Here is a 13,338-nt window from a genome sequence, read left to right as displayed (position 1 = left end):
GGGGAGGGGCGGTGGGGGCTGTCTTGTGCTGATTCCACCAGCAGCTCCGGAAAGGTTTGTGCAGGGTCCACCCTGATCCGTTTTCATTGGTGAGTCAGTGTTAGGGCAGCTTTCAGCTAAATATATCTTTCAGACAGCTACCCGGCAGCGACTGGACCGAAGAAAACCTCAGGCAGGCGCTGCTTTTGCTGTTGGATTTGTTGGAGGCTGTGGTTACCTGCTTGGTGGTGTTTGCAGCAGTAGCTCTGTGCCAGGAGACGGTGACTTCCAGCTGCTTCTCTCTACTTCCCTTAAGGAGGTGAGGTCTTATCTAGAGGTCTTTGCAAGGCAGATCTGACATGGCTCCTTATAAATGGGTTCTTGAACCTAATGCTTACTAAACAACCTAAATTAAATTACCTAAAATGCTTACTTGATCCTGTTCGTGGTGTGGACCCATGGACCATCATGCTGGCAAGAGGTAGAAGTGTGATGGAGTCTTCAGGCGGTACAGAAGATACTTGTACTGGTACTGACATAAAACCCCGAGGGTCTTTTTGGGAAAGTTGAGGGTGTTTCTTCCTCCTGATGATATTTGCCTTGTGCCAGGCAAAATTAGCTTGCAAATGAGGTGTTTTTGGTGTTTCAGAAATTTAGTTGAGGCAACACCTTCTCAAGGGGTGCTTGTTGTTGGCGTTTGTGAATGTGTTCAGCACCAGGATCCACAGTGTCATGCGAGTGAACGAAAAGAATTTAAGTAGCTTTCCACTAAGAGTGAACATTCCTGATGGTTGTCTGTAAAGCTGATGCAGGAACAGGAGGGGGCAGCAATAAACAGGATGGGGCTTAGCCAGCGCTAGGATGGACAAACCTTCTCTCAGTCACGAGGGTAACTTGTTCCTAGAAGCAGAGGAACAAGATCAGCTTGGGAACATCTCAGTGTGCTCCATTGTACTATTTCATTGACATGTTGTCAAACAGCTGGATGTTGTGTTGAATCAGCTTTCCCAGTTTTGTGTCTGCAGTTCGATTCCCACTAACTTATCACCGCAGCCATTTACTTCCTTACATGTTTGCTTAGCTATGTTAGTGTCTGAAACCAAAGTTTCAAAAAATGTAAGAAGTTATTTATAGATACTTTTCTGGAGTGTTGTTAGCTTTCTTTATACTGGAGCTGTGGGTATCTGCAGTGCTGAGCAAAAAATCACACCTGTCCTGTGGTTAAGCGCTTGAAGCATGGCAAAATTGCTGTCCTTGTGTATGATAAAAATTTATCTGAATGCGGACCTGGCTACAGATTTAAGTCTGAGAGAGCAGTTGAACTCGAGATTTACACAGATCCCTTCCAGCCTGAGTTTTATCTTTTTCTTTTATACTTCTGGGACACAGGTGGTCACTTTGGTCACAGAAGCAATCAAGTCACTTTTGCAAGGACCACAGAATTACTTTCTCTGGTGCATAATCCATCATATGAATCCATCCTACTGGATGAGGAGCTAACACATAGTATTTGGGCATTTTAACAATTATAGTGAGCTGACAAAAATTATTCATAAGAATGCTGCATAAGGCTGGATTTTTCTCCAGAGCCATGGTTTAAAATATTAGTTGAACATTCAGTGGAAATACCACGACACACTTCCCTGCAATCCCTTGACCTGACTATGTGCCTACCCCCTTGTTATCTTGCCGTGTTTTCTGTGGCTGTTTCTTAACATTAAGTACCAAATGCCCTGGTTATTGCTATTGATTTGGTATGCCCACAGGCTGTGCTTATTTTTTGCACAAGAGATTATGGCTGCTAGTCCAGGCTAATCTAGGAATTAAAAGGGGAGAAAACAGATGTATAGAGGTCGTCTGAGCAGAGGAGAGCAGGGAGCAATGACCAAAAGTAGAGTTGGAGACCTTGGCTGGGTAGTTTGAAAGCTAGGAAGTGGTTTTTTGTTGTGTGGCAGACCTGAGCTTGTTTCTTCCTTTTTTGTTGGCTGCAGGTTCTGTAACACTGATGATATAATCGAGATCGGCTTATTTACCTAGAGAACTTCCTGCTTCAATCTATTTCCTTAAAGAAATGAAGAAAGGACCAGAAAGCGGAGCATGCACCCTTGCTGCTCCAGGCAATTTAGTGGAGTCAGATCCAGACACTAAGAGCAGCAATGGAGCCTCAGCAAGAGCGAAAGACACACTTCTCTCTCCTGGAGAACTGGAAAACGTACCGCTGAAACCCAGTACAGAAACATCCAGAAAAAAACTGTGTGGCTATTTAAATAAGATGGGCATCAAGGGGCCAATCAAGACCTGGAAGTCTCGTTGGTTCTTTTATGACGAAAACAAATGTCGCTTACTATACTACAGAACTGCCCAGGACATTAATCCTTTGGGGTCTATTGATCTCTCCAGCGCCAGCTTTGACTGTAAAATGGAAAATGGGGAAGGAGTTTTTGAGATCAGAACACCAAGCAGAGTTTTTACTTTGAAGGTAATGAAAAATTCCCAGTCAGGACATTCACACACATCTGTACTAAGGTATCTCTTAGCTTGAGTTTCACTGAAGTCCTCCTAGCTTTGATTGCTACCACTTGCACCTAAATTACTTGTATTGTTTTGGCAAGTCTGGGACTCCTTTCCTGTGAGATGGCTGTTGTTTAACAGAGTGGGAATAAAACCTGAACTATGTGCCAAATTAAAGTAATTGAGGAGGCCTGCAGTCCACATGTAATTTACTGAACAGAAATGAACTCCCCTGTCTAAAATGGTTGCTCTAGGAGGATTCTTTGCTAGGCTTTTATTTCTGTGTAAATCATTGTTAAAAAGCTCTGGGGATGATTCCTGTCTAAAACAATTGTGACATTTCTGCTTAGCTTGGACCATAATAAACCAAAACAAATTTAAAATTAGGTCGGTGGTCCACTGAGATTCTACCACTTAGGGCCATACTAAAGATTTCCTCTGTCTTCCCAAATCAGTGTTAGGACCAGAGGATACAGATACAGCATAGGCTTGATACAGTGGGCCTTTTTATTTGCTGACTTGTGCAGCAGAGTGGTGGTCATCTCAGGATGTCTCATGTTGATGAGATTATTCCCCTCCCTTTCCTGTTTTCTGTTATGTTAGGCAATCAGCAAACAGGCAATGATGTACTGGCTGCAACAGCTGCAAATGAGACGTTGGGAATTTTGCAACACTCAGAGCAGATTTCCTGTGGGCAGCTCCCAGCTTGTGAATGAACCTCTGGCTGGAAGAACAAGTAGGTGTTGCACGTGTCAGCCTTTCTTTTGCTTTCAGCCCCCTGGTGATGAATGGTGTTCCTCATCTGGAAGTGGGTAGAAGTTTTGGCCAGATTTTTAAATGCAGGTGCCAACTATCAGTACTTCGCCAATGTTTGACACTTCTGCCTTATTATGTACGAAAGTGAGTAAGCTGCCTCGTAATCTACAGCACATGTTTGGGAATGTTCAGGTGTCTTGTGATCATGAATTCCATCTTGATTTTCCTCACACATGTGAAATGTGCACATTTGATAGGTCATTCTTTTAAGGCCTGTGAAATACAGAGCAAGCAAGGTTTTTTTTCAGCAGTGGGATTAAGATGTCTATTCCTAGAAGTGGTAGTAGACAGGTCAGCAGATAAGGGGAGGCACAACCAGGGTATCCACCTGTTAAGTTATGACTATATGCGCATTTTGTTTGAAACAAATAATCCCCTCCCTGATAAGTGTCTGCTCTCAAGAGTTCCGGGTAGCATCTTGCTGCAGCAGGCAAAAATTTGGTAATAAACTGCTTGCAGAATGTTATCCGCGCATTAAAGCTATCAAATGCGGTTTGGAATGTGGGAAGAGAATAGCAAAATTTTCCTTCCTTATATCTTTAGGCAGTTAAAGTTTGATTGTTTAAGGTTAGTCATTCTCATATATATGGTTGAAATCACTTGACTGGCCTTGAATAGATGATTCTCTTTGTACATGGAAAGTTCTGTTATTTGACCTAAAACTAAGGAAGCCTACTCTGCTGTCCTTGTTCTACCTGACCACTTGAACATGCAATGTATACTTGTAGTAAATTGTTGTGGCTGTCAGGTTACATGAAGGACCCAAAGTCCAATGGAGTTCTCTCTTGGTCGTTTGCTTTTGTGTCCTGTTTTGTTTTTACGTAGATGTAGTTGACAATGAAGACTTTCTGCCTCTGGTGAAAACACCAACAGAAGCAGTGGGTTTAAAGGCAGCATCGTTGCCTGCACCTCAAACATCTACTGCTTTGCAGAACATCTCCCTTAAGCACCCTTGGACAGAGATACAGTAAGTGCATGAAGAGAACTGCAGTGTGGTTGACATGCTGGCCTACCACTGTGTGCCTCCTTGCCTGTCATGTATGAAAGGGGACTCTTGCCTGGGTGGGAGAACTCTGAAGCACCTTTTTGGAGGCTAGTCCAGGTCAAAGTAAACTTCGTGCCAGTGGGTCTTCCACATCCCCCTGTTCTGATGCATTTCATGTGATGTAGCTCTCCTAGCAAAGATTGTGGTAGCAGACCTAGGACTTGGTTAAGCTCTCTTCAGTGTAGTCAGTTCTTTGCATGCCTAGTGTGATGCATCTGTACAGCAGTCTTGGAAGGGCACATGGTCAGGTTCAGCTGTACTCAGTAAGTAATGATAGAAGCCCATTAGCACTTTCCAGTGGTTTCAAAGGACCTTGATTGTAGTGCATTCTCTAAAATAGGAACTCCAGGGAAAAGTTGCTTAGGCCTGTAATGAGGCCTGACTGCACAGCTTGCTCCTGCTTGCTGAGTTTCAAGGATGTTAATATTCCTATTGCCTGCTTCTATCTACTGTTGCAGTAGCCCCATCAGGTTAAAAGTTACAAGCCTTGTGCAGTTACAGTTTCACAAAGACAATGCTATCAGTATCTCCTAATTGTTTTTTGTTTATCTCCTAATTGTGTTTTGTAATCACTTATTTACATATAACCAAAAATGAGTAAGTGACCAGAAGTGTGGTAGGCAGCTAGGCACCTGCCAAATACTGTTGGTGTGGAAGTTGCCTGTAGTTTTTCTACCACCAGTACTGCAGCTACAATCTGATGCTTATGTGCAGAAAGATCCCCTATGAGATCAGAGTTTCATTTACATGTTAGCAGTTTCATTTACAGTTAGGAAAGCAGCAGACACTGAGTCTTTTATAGACATTAAAACAAGGGACTTGCTTTGTTTTAGCTGAAGGACAACACAGGAGGAGAAGGGAAAAGACCTGTATGCATACTTTCTGGTGTAGGTTTTACACAAACTGCTCATACATTTGTAGTTCCTCATGATTCTGTAAAGTCATCTCTTAGTGCCTCTGGCAATATCTGATAGCAACAGCCATAACAAACTGTTTCTGGGTCTGACTGCAGTTTTCTTCCTGAAACTCTTTACTGCATTTTAGTTTATTGACTTTGTAGTGGCAAGGTTGTTTATTAAATGTTTCAGAGCACAGGACCTCTGACTGCTTCAAATGTGATCATTGTCCCAGTTTTGGCTGTGTTGTAGGTAACTGAGCTTCTCTTGGCAGCTGTTCTTGGCACCTGGGGATTTCTGCAGTGAACTAAAGATAGGGATGGATGAAGGAAGGGAAGGCGAGAGGGACAGGGAAGGATGTGGTTAGTCTACTGTTACCTTTGATCCTTCTCTTTGGTCTGATGTGTTTATACATAGGGCTTAAGCACATGGGGAAATTCCCTGGTTTTACGTTGCTGTGTTGTACTGATTTTGTGGCATCTTCCTGGTTTACACCAGTTACAACCTTGCTCTCCTCAAATCTGCCAACACTATAAAGAGTTCATTTTTTTGGCACATGAAGGAGATAGGTTTTGGGAGGAGGGGTGGGAAGTAAGGGGGGGTAAGGCATTGAATAGTTTGAATATGCACTGGCTGGCTGCAGTGATCATGGCTTGTGTTCAGTAGGCTGTCTTGATCTCTTCTTGTTTCAGAAACACTGTCTACAATATTTGTGGCTCCAAGCAGCTCTGGGGGAACAATGGGAATGTCTTTAGCTTTGATGAATTCCAAGAGCATCCTGAGAATGTGGATGAGAAGCAAGAGGCAGAAGTGGAGGCAGGTCGTGCAGGTGATTGTTTCCGAGCTGTGTGATGCCTTCTAGGAGGGATTCAGACTTTGCAGGAATGGAAAGGAGATGATGGCAACTTGTCAAGGGATGTGAAATCTCTGTTACATTGTCTCAAGTCTCTTCCTATGTTGTTGCCACAAGACTGACTCTTTTGGCTCTGCTTCAGGTTCCATCTGTCTCTGTCTTCTACCTCTGGAACATTCTGCAGAGGCAAAAAAAGAATTAAAATCCATGGTGCCAGATTTATTTCTTTGAGGTAAAAGTGTAATTGCTGCACAGTCATAGGCTAAGTGTGGCAGCTTCACTGCATGTGTACCTTTCCATGATGGTAACTTGCATTTGCTGTGGGCCAGATACATGAGCAGGGTGCAAGGTGGGTTAACAGGTACCATAAACCATCACAGCTTTGTTTATTGTGGGCATATCAGTGTCTGGTCCCTACTATTTTGGCTTCAGTCCTGTGGGTCAATTTTCCTTGTGCTGTATGTTAGCCTCCTCTGTGGAGCTGTTGTGAGTTCCCCCACAGCAAGACTTGGGAGTCCATAGTAGCAAAGCAATCCTGTGTAAATTAAATCTATCTCCCCTCAGATAAGGAGGGTACCCTGGAAGATGGGAGGATGGAGCCCAGACTGAACTGGATTAGGAAAGCCAGGTGGATGAACAGTGGCTTCCCAGGCTCTGAAGAATTGTCCAGGGAGAAGAACTCAGTGGATAAAGTGAGTGTCCTACAGCAACAGATTCTGACACTCACAGAGGAAGTCAAATCACAGAAGGTGAGTGTGGTGAAGAGACTGCTATTTCTAAGGGTCAGGGCCTTGAGGCTGGTCCCAGGGACTCCCTTACACACAGGTGTGTAGAAGCGCTGAGAAGTGCTCAGCAGGCACTACCTGGAGACCAGTTGAAGCTCCTGGTGTTAGCACCTGTTAACACCTGTGTGTGCCTGAGTGTGCCCAGCACAAAGGAGGACCTTCAGCCATTTCTAGGAAGTGCAGCTAGGTGTAGGAGGGAGATAAATCCAAAAGTGCTCTGCTGTTGTCTTGCTCCTGCATCTCTATTGCTCACTAAGTACACCTGAATAGTTACTGTGACACTGGTGAGAACTACCAGGTGGAGTCATGCTGTTAACAACAGATCATTCTTTTTGAACAGTGACCCACCATTAAGGTGTGATTTGCCTGTAGAAGTCAGGACATGGGTCACTGCAAGGGCTGTCAATCATGAATGATACTGTTCTTCAAAGCATGGAGCAATGCCAGGTTCTCTGCTAATGATGCTGGTAGCTCTTCCAGCAGAAGAGTCAGGAGAGCCAGGTCCCATATTGGGCAGTCAGTCTTGATTTGCTTCTTAAAGTGTCTGAGATGGCAGAGCCTGAATCAGCAACGTGTTGCTGGGGCAAGGTTCCATGCCTTCATGCAGGATAGAGTGAAGGAGGACTCTGGCAGAATGAAAGTTAAAATGGACAGTGCAGTTTCCTTCTGGTAGCACAGCTAGTTACAGACTGCATTATTTCCCTCTCTCCCATTTTACCACACTGCTGACCACGTCTCCATGTTCTCTGCTGGGCCTCCCAGGAATAATTGTAGGAAAGCCAGAATGCAGACAGTGTGGTCAGCAGCTTTTCTGCTAGCAATCCACATCAGGTCATCTGTGACCTGCTGCAGAGATCTTTCAGCCCCAGCTCTGAGAGCAGAATGTCTCACTGTGGTATCATTGTGGTTTCAAGATTTCTGCATTGTTTTCCTTCTGGAAGGAGTAAATTTCAAGATATTTCATTGTTGGGTCTGTGCTGTCTATACTGCCATTGCCCTGGACAGCACAGTGATGGCTTTGCATTCCCTTTCTAGGAACTGGTTAAACTTCTCCACAAAGCTCTGGAGGCAGCCCAGCAGGAGAAGCGAGTATCTAGCATGTATCTCACTGCAGCAGAAGATAAGGACAGGCTGGAGCTGGTGCGCCACAAAGTGAGACAAATTGCAGATCTGACAAGTCGATTGGAAGCTCTTGAACAAGAAAAGAAGGAACTGGAGCAGATACTGACTTTAAGAGACAGCCATATCCAGGAGCTCAAGGAACATGTGCAGCTTTTGATGGAGAAGAACCATGCCAAACAGGAAGTCATCATGGCCTTGACAGAGCAAATGGCCCGAGAGTTCTCTGACCCCCTGCAAGAAGCCAACACTATCACTGTAGAGACGTTGTATAAGCAGCAGGAGGAGATTGAACATCTGAAGGTGTGTGAGAGTGGCACAGGTCTTTCAGGCCCATTTTTATGCCCTCAGATTCAGTGGGAGGGTATTCTTTGTGGTAAGCACAGAATATACTTCTGCTGGTTGCTCCATCTGTCTCCAAACGAGAGGGAGGCTGCAAGGGACTCACCTGATGCCAATAGGGTGCTGAAAAGCATCTGGGTCAGTTTCGGCTTCAGCTTAGAGCCTGTTTTGTTTGACTTCCTGTCATCATTCAGTGCCTGCCAGTTTCTTTTCTTTCTTTTGTTTCACAGATGCAATATGACTTGCTGCCTTCACTTACTTTGTTGCTCTGTTTCTGTCTTGCAAACAGTTTCCCAAAACATGCTGGATCTTTCAGATGCAGCCTGTTGTATGTCTCTATGTGCACAGCTGTAGTTACGGGTTAATGTGAGGTGGAGAATTGCCAAAAGATCCACTTGCTATGGAGAGTGTTTGTTTTTGCTGCCAGCCGTGGGGCTGAGATTTGTTTCACTAAAAAAAAAAAGAAACAAATCAAAATCAAACCAATCAACCAAACAAAACCCAAACAAAACATATACATTCTTCATCTTATTTAAGTGCATCTCTGGCTTTATATGACCATGATCTCCCTGTTTTTAAAGTACATATATACATTTAGCATTTTCAAGTGTCTTGTTGATGCATGACAATATTGTGCCTTGATTTCCTTTGTAGGCAATATTTTTACTGGGGAGTCCTGTCTGCTCCTCAGAACACAGAATTTTTGAGATATTTTATTGTCTTTAATATAATCTGATGTCCCTGAAATGGGAGGGATTTCAAGCCCCTCAAGAACTCTCATTATGTGACTGTTTTGCTTGGTAGGATGATATTGATGCATACAAAACCCAGAACCAGTTTCTCAATTCAGAGATCCACCAGGTTACTCGACTCTGGACAAGTGTTGCTGAGAATGAAAAAGCCCTTCTGATGAAGGTAAGGCCAAATGACCTTTTTTCCTTGGTGTGAACTAATTTATTTTCGAAGCTGGCACCGGAATAGATTTTGTTCCACAAGGAATAAGCTTTCTCGTGTTTTTTTAGTGTGACCTCTTTACTGCTTTGTGTTGTTTCCAAATTAGACATGACCATTTTAATTCTTCAACAGAAGTAAAATACCTGTGAAGATTAGTCTTAAAGGTGCTGAAACTTGACCCAGATTTCTGCATTTCAGCTATGCAAATAAAAGAGCAACACTGTGCAGGCAATCAGAAAAGTTTCCTTAGAGCTGACAGACTGAGTCCTGGCTCCATCTAGTCATGGTTTCTCTGATGGACTTGGTACTGCCATGTGGCAGCACTCTTCCAAGTCCTGCAGTTCTATCAGAGTTCTTGTGTTTTCCTAAGTTGTATTATTATTTGTAGCTGTGTAAGTGTGCATAACCTGGTTACCCTCAGACTTGTCTAATCCTATTTTCTGGTCCTGAACCAATTCCAAGACTGGTGGTGTGTGCTGGAATTGGTTCTGTGGGTTTTGCCTAGGATTTACTTCCTTGGGTTTTAAGGTATTGTTGTGAATGAGTGTCCTAGGTTGCTTAAAGAATCACTGGCAAAAGTTAGGCAAAGCAGGTTTAATAGTATTTAAAATTGAAGTGAAAGCATAGCAAAGCTCATTGGCAAGGTTCACTCTACTACTTACTAGATGGTTAAAGCAGATGTAAAATACTAAAAAACCTTTAGTCAATCTAAAACTAAAATCAATCAAAAATCTACATGGAAGCCGGGGATGGAAAAGAGTAAGGATGGGAAAGCTTTAGCATGAAAGGAATAAGGAAGGCCCTCCAATCGATCCACAAGGTTCTGTGTGGACTCCTGTGCAAAACTTACCTCTGGACTTGAACAGTAGTTTGGGCCTAAAGATTTTAATAGCACTTAAGCAATGGCTGAATTTAAACAATTTACAAAAGATTCCTTGGAATTTACTGTAATCACAACAGTAACTCACTTACAGGCCTAACTTACTTACCAGGCTAAAGTACTTAAGAATCTAAGATTCCAGGTACATTTTTTGTGGCATATTCACACAGACCTAGAGTATGTACAGTATGTGAAAATTCTCCTTCGGTGAAGTGCTCCTGTCAGATGTCTTTGCATCTTCTCAACAGGCAAAGGGTTGAGCCTCAAGGAGTGGGGGTATCAGCCCGGGCTCTGTCATCATTGTTCAACAGTGGTCATGCAAGTGCAGCAAATATGAGAGTTCTCTGGCTCTGAGAGGCCTCACTCAAAGGAAGGTTGCTGGTCACAGCCCACTGTGATCCAGGAGAGCTCAAAGGGTCTCACTTAGGACCACTGTTCATAGGTTCACAAGACAATTGCCTTTAGTCATAGTAGTTTGCCATCCTGTCTGCAATTGGTAACTTTCTTTGAAAATGTGATGACAAAAATGTTGTTCCATTTGGGTTTGTGAGAAAAATAAGTTTCCAATGGTGTTTGTTAAAAACAGAAGCTTGTTAGGCAGCACCAGTTCCTGGGAGCAGACAGTGTCTCTGATAAGCACAAGAGCTTAGCCCAGGTGCTAAGACTGAGCCTCATCAAGACTGAGGCCTAACAAGCATTTCTGAGATCATAGTGTGGCCTTACGTGGGGAATGCACCACCACAGGTATGTCTTCATGGTCATGGCTTCTGGAACAGGGCAAAAAGCTGCTTCTGGGGTGTTATTGCCATTCTTGCATGTGTTTGCTTTATAGTTCTTTGAAACCCTGCCTTCCTCCTAACTTGCTGCCCTCTCATCCTGAGACTGCCATAACCTTCAAAAAGGAGGTAATCACACGAGCCCAGCATGCTCAGTGTAAGGCAAAATGCTAATTAAAGTGGTAGTATGAAAGAAACCATGCTCCTTTCTGTCCCCTCTATATGCAACCTAACTCTTTCTGTGGCTTCTGTTTTGTTCTTGTTTTCAACTTCTGCTTCCCACCAAATAGGAGTCTTCACTGAGTTCCTGTGAGACACTGGGTGAGTCTTATCACCTCTGTGGCCTCAGTTCCCCACTTGTGGAGTGGTCTAATAATCCTCATTCATTTTTTCTGCTTTCTATGCCCAGGACTATGGTGGTGGCAGGTATTGTCCTGCTATTTGGTCTCAGTTGGGCTTCCTGTGCATGAGAAATGATGTGTACAGTGCCATGGGACTGGGGATGCTAAGGGGCATGTGGTCACCTAGTCTGTGGTGCTACTGTGTATCCTGAAATTGGTATGCTTTATAGCTCAGTCATGGGAGTAGTATGTTTTATCAGGATACAGCTCAATGTGGTGTAGAGAACTTGTCTGAGGGTGAGGGAAAAAGACTGCAGAGGACTCAGATGCAGTGCTGGCTCTTTGTGTCCTCAGCTGAGCTGGTGGGATGTGGCCATCTGTTGATACAATGCAGTAGTTAAAATAGGTGATGATGTAGAAGGTCTCCCAGTCAATAAGCAACTTCTGTTGCATGCTAGGTACTGCAGCTCATGCTTGTTCATACATTGTGGTGATTCATGGCTGCAGTTCCACTGACTGTGGAAAACTACTAAATGTGTTTCCTGGGGCTTTGCTCTTCAGAAGTGTTTACTTTATGTGCAGACCAGGCCAGTAGAGAGCAGTGGCAATGCAGAAAGAACTACCACTGAGGGAGCTCTTTCCTTCTTGTTTCCCCATCAGTGTGCCTGCCTGCAAGCAAGAAACTGCCAGATGGAGAGCAAATACCTGACAGTCTTGAGAAAGCTGCAGGAGGCTGTGCCTGGCTTGCCCAGCTCGCATGCTGAATTGGTGAAGAACCTCATCCAGGAAGCTCTCCAGTGGGATGTGAAGGAAGAAACAGATGAAGGTTTTAACTTGAACCCTGTAAGGTAAGAGTTGAGAGCATGAGGATATTCACAGCTTTGTAGAAGCCTGTCTGCAAAGAGAAGTGTGCAGGCAAGGACATCTAAGGCCATTTTATAGCAGAGGTCTACATATGTGTTTATGCCTTCCTGCACAGTCAGTGCCCCTGTTATGCAGCAATTACAATTTTATCTGTTTGGTCAGCCTCGCAGGTTCTCCAGGTAGCTTTGGAGATGAGACCCTGTAGGCCAGGCTTGGTCTCTTTGTCAAAAATAGGATGATATCTTAAAAGTATCCCACCCTGTGGACAGATGGTGCACAAACCCTGTACAAGCTGTGCTATCAGTACTCCTGGGCTGTTCTGATGAGTAAGAAATTTTTATTGTGTACAGGGAGACATCAGAAGGGACTGTGGATCTCTGTTCTCGGATTTGATGCCCCAAAGCCTTTGCAGTCCTCTCCTACAGAACTGTCTCTGCACTAGGACATGGTAGGGAGAAGGTACACAGGGTGAGCTTGATATTCCCTTAGGGACTGATGAGAGGGGTGTGATGAGGTTGGTCTGCAGCTCAGAGAAAAGTTGTGCTTGAATTTGTGTGTGTATGCCAGTGCTGCAGGCTCTCATTTATCGTCAAGGCTCTGAGGCAGGCTGTCTACAGAAAAGTGAAGGAGGAGTACTGTTACAAATGAGTGTTTGAGATCGCTTAAAAATATCACTAGCAAGGGTATCAGCAAACCCCAGATTTAGTATTAAGCGACAGCGCGACAAAGTGAAGTTGAGGCCTAACGAGCATTTCTCAGATCGCAGTGCAGCCTAGAAAAGGGTGGGGAGGAATGCACACCCACAAGTACTTGTGCTCTGGCATGGGTGACGGGAGCCTGGCAACAGGCTGTAGCTGGCATGACCCCAGGCAGTAAGTGTCCTTGACACAGGTACCAGCACTGTCATTTGAACTAAACACTGCCTTGTGTCCCTCCAGCGAGTATGATGAGTATGGGTTTATGACTGTACCTGACTATGAAATTGAGGACTGGAAACTCCTGGCCAAAATCCAAGCCCTTGAGATAAAGTCCAACAAACTGCGAAGCCACGAAATAGTGGAGAAGCCCCTCCGTGACAGATGGAACAGCATTGGAGAGCTGAACCCCTCTGCAGAGCTGAAGAGTCTGATCCGAAGTGGCATTCCAGTGGAGCATCGGCAGGGGGTGGGGAGGGTGG

At 44.3% G+C, this 13,338-nt stretch overlaps 1 protein-coding gene across 5 annotated transcripts in view; it reads left to right on the top strand.

Annotated features, from left to right (window-relative positions):
- TBC1D2 (TBC1 domain family member 2) overlaps positions 1 to 13,338 on the top strand; it is a 23,314-nt gene continuing 9,976 nt past the window's right edge. For 2 of the 5 annotated variants that reach the window (XM_017735446.1, XM_017735450.1), the window contains exons 1-10: positions 96 to 298; positions 1,971 to 2,458; positions 3,094 to 3,226; positions 4,132 to 4,273; positions 5,940 to 6,076; positions 6,665 to 6,849; positions 7,921 to 8,307; positions 9,151 to 9,261; positions 11,958 to 12,145; positions 13,100 to 13,322. In XM_017735446.1, the coding sequence (XP_017590935.1) occupies positions 2,051 to 2,458; positions 3,094 to 3,226; positions 4,132 to 4,273; positions 5,940 to 6,076; positions 6,665 to 6,849; positions 7,921 to 8,307; positions 9,151 to 9,261; positions 11,958 to 12,145; positions 13,100 to 13,322 (1,914 nt within the window). In that variant the 5' untranslated portion in view covers positions 96 to 298; positions 1,971 to 2,050. The other 3 variants (XM_017735447.1, XM_017735449.1, XM_017735448.1) reach the window with 3 other exon arrangements.

The sequence above is a fragment of the Corvus brachyrhynchos genome, unplaced genomic scaffold, assembly GCF_000691975.1.
Source record: "Corvus brachyrhynchos isolate BGI_N302 unplaced genomic scaffold, ASM69197v1 scaffold22, whole genome shotgun sequence".
Classification (NCBI taxonomy): Eukaryota; Metazoa; Chordata; class Aves; order Passeriformes; family Corvidae; genus Corvus; species Corvus brachyrhynchos.
The sequence above is the reverse complement of the archived record's forward strand: the minus strand, read 5'-3'. Positions and strand labels throughout refer to the sequence as shown.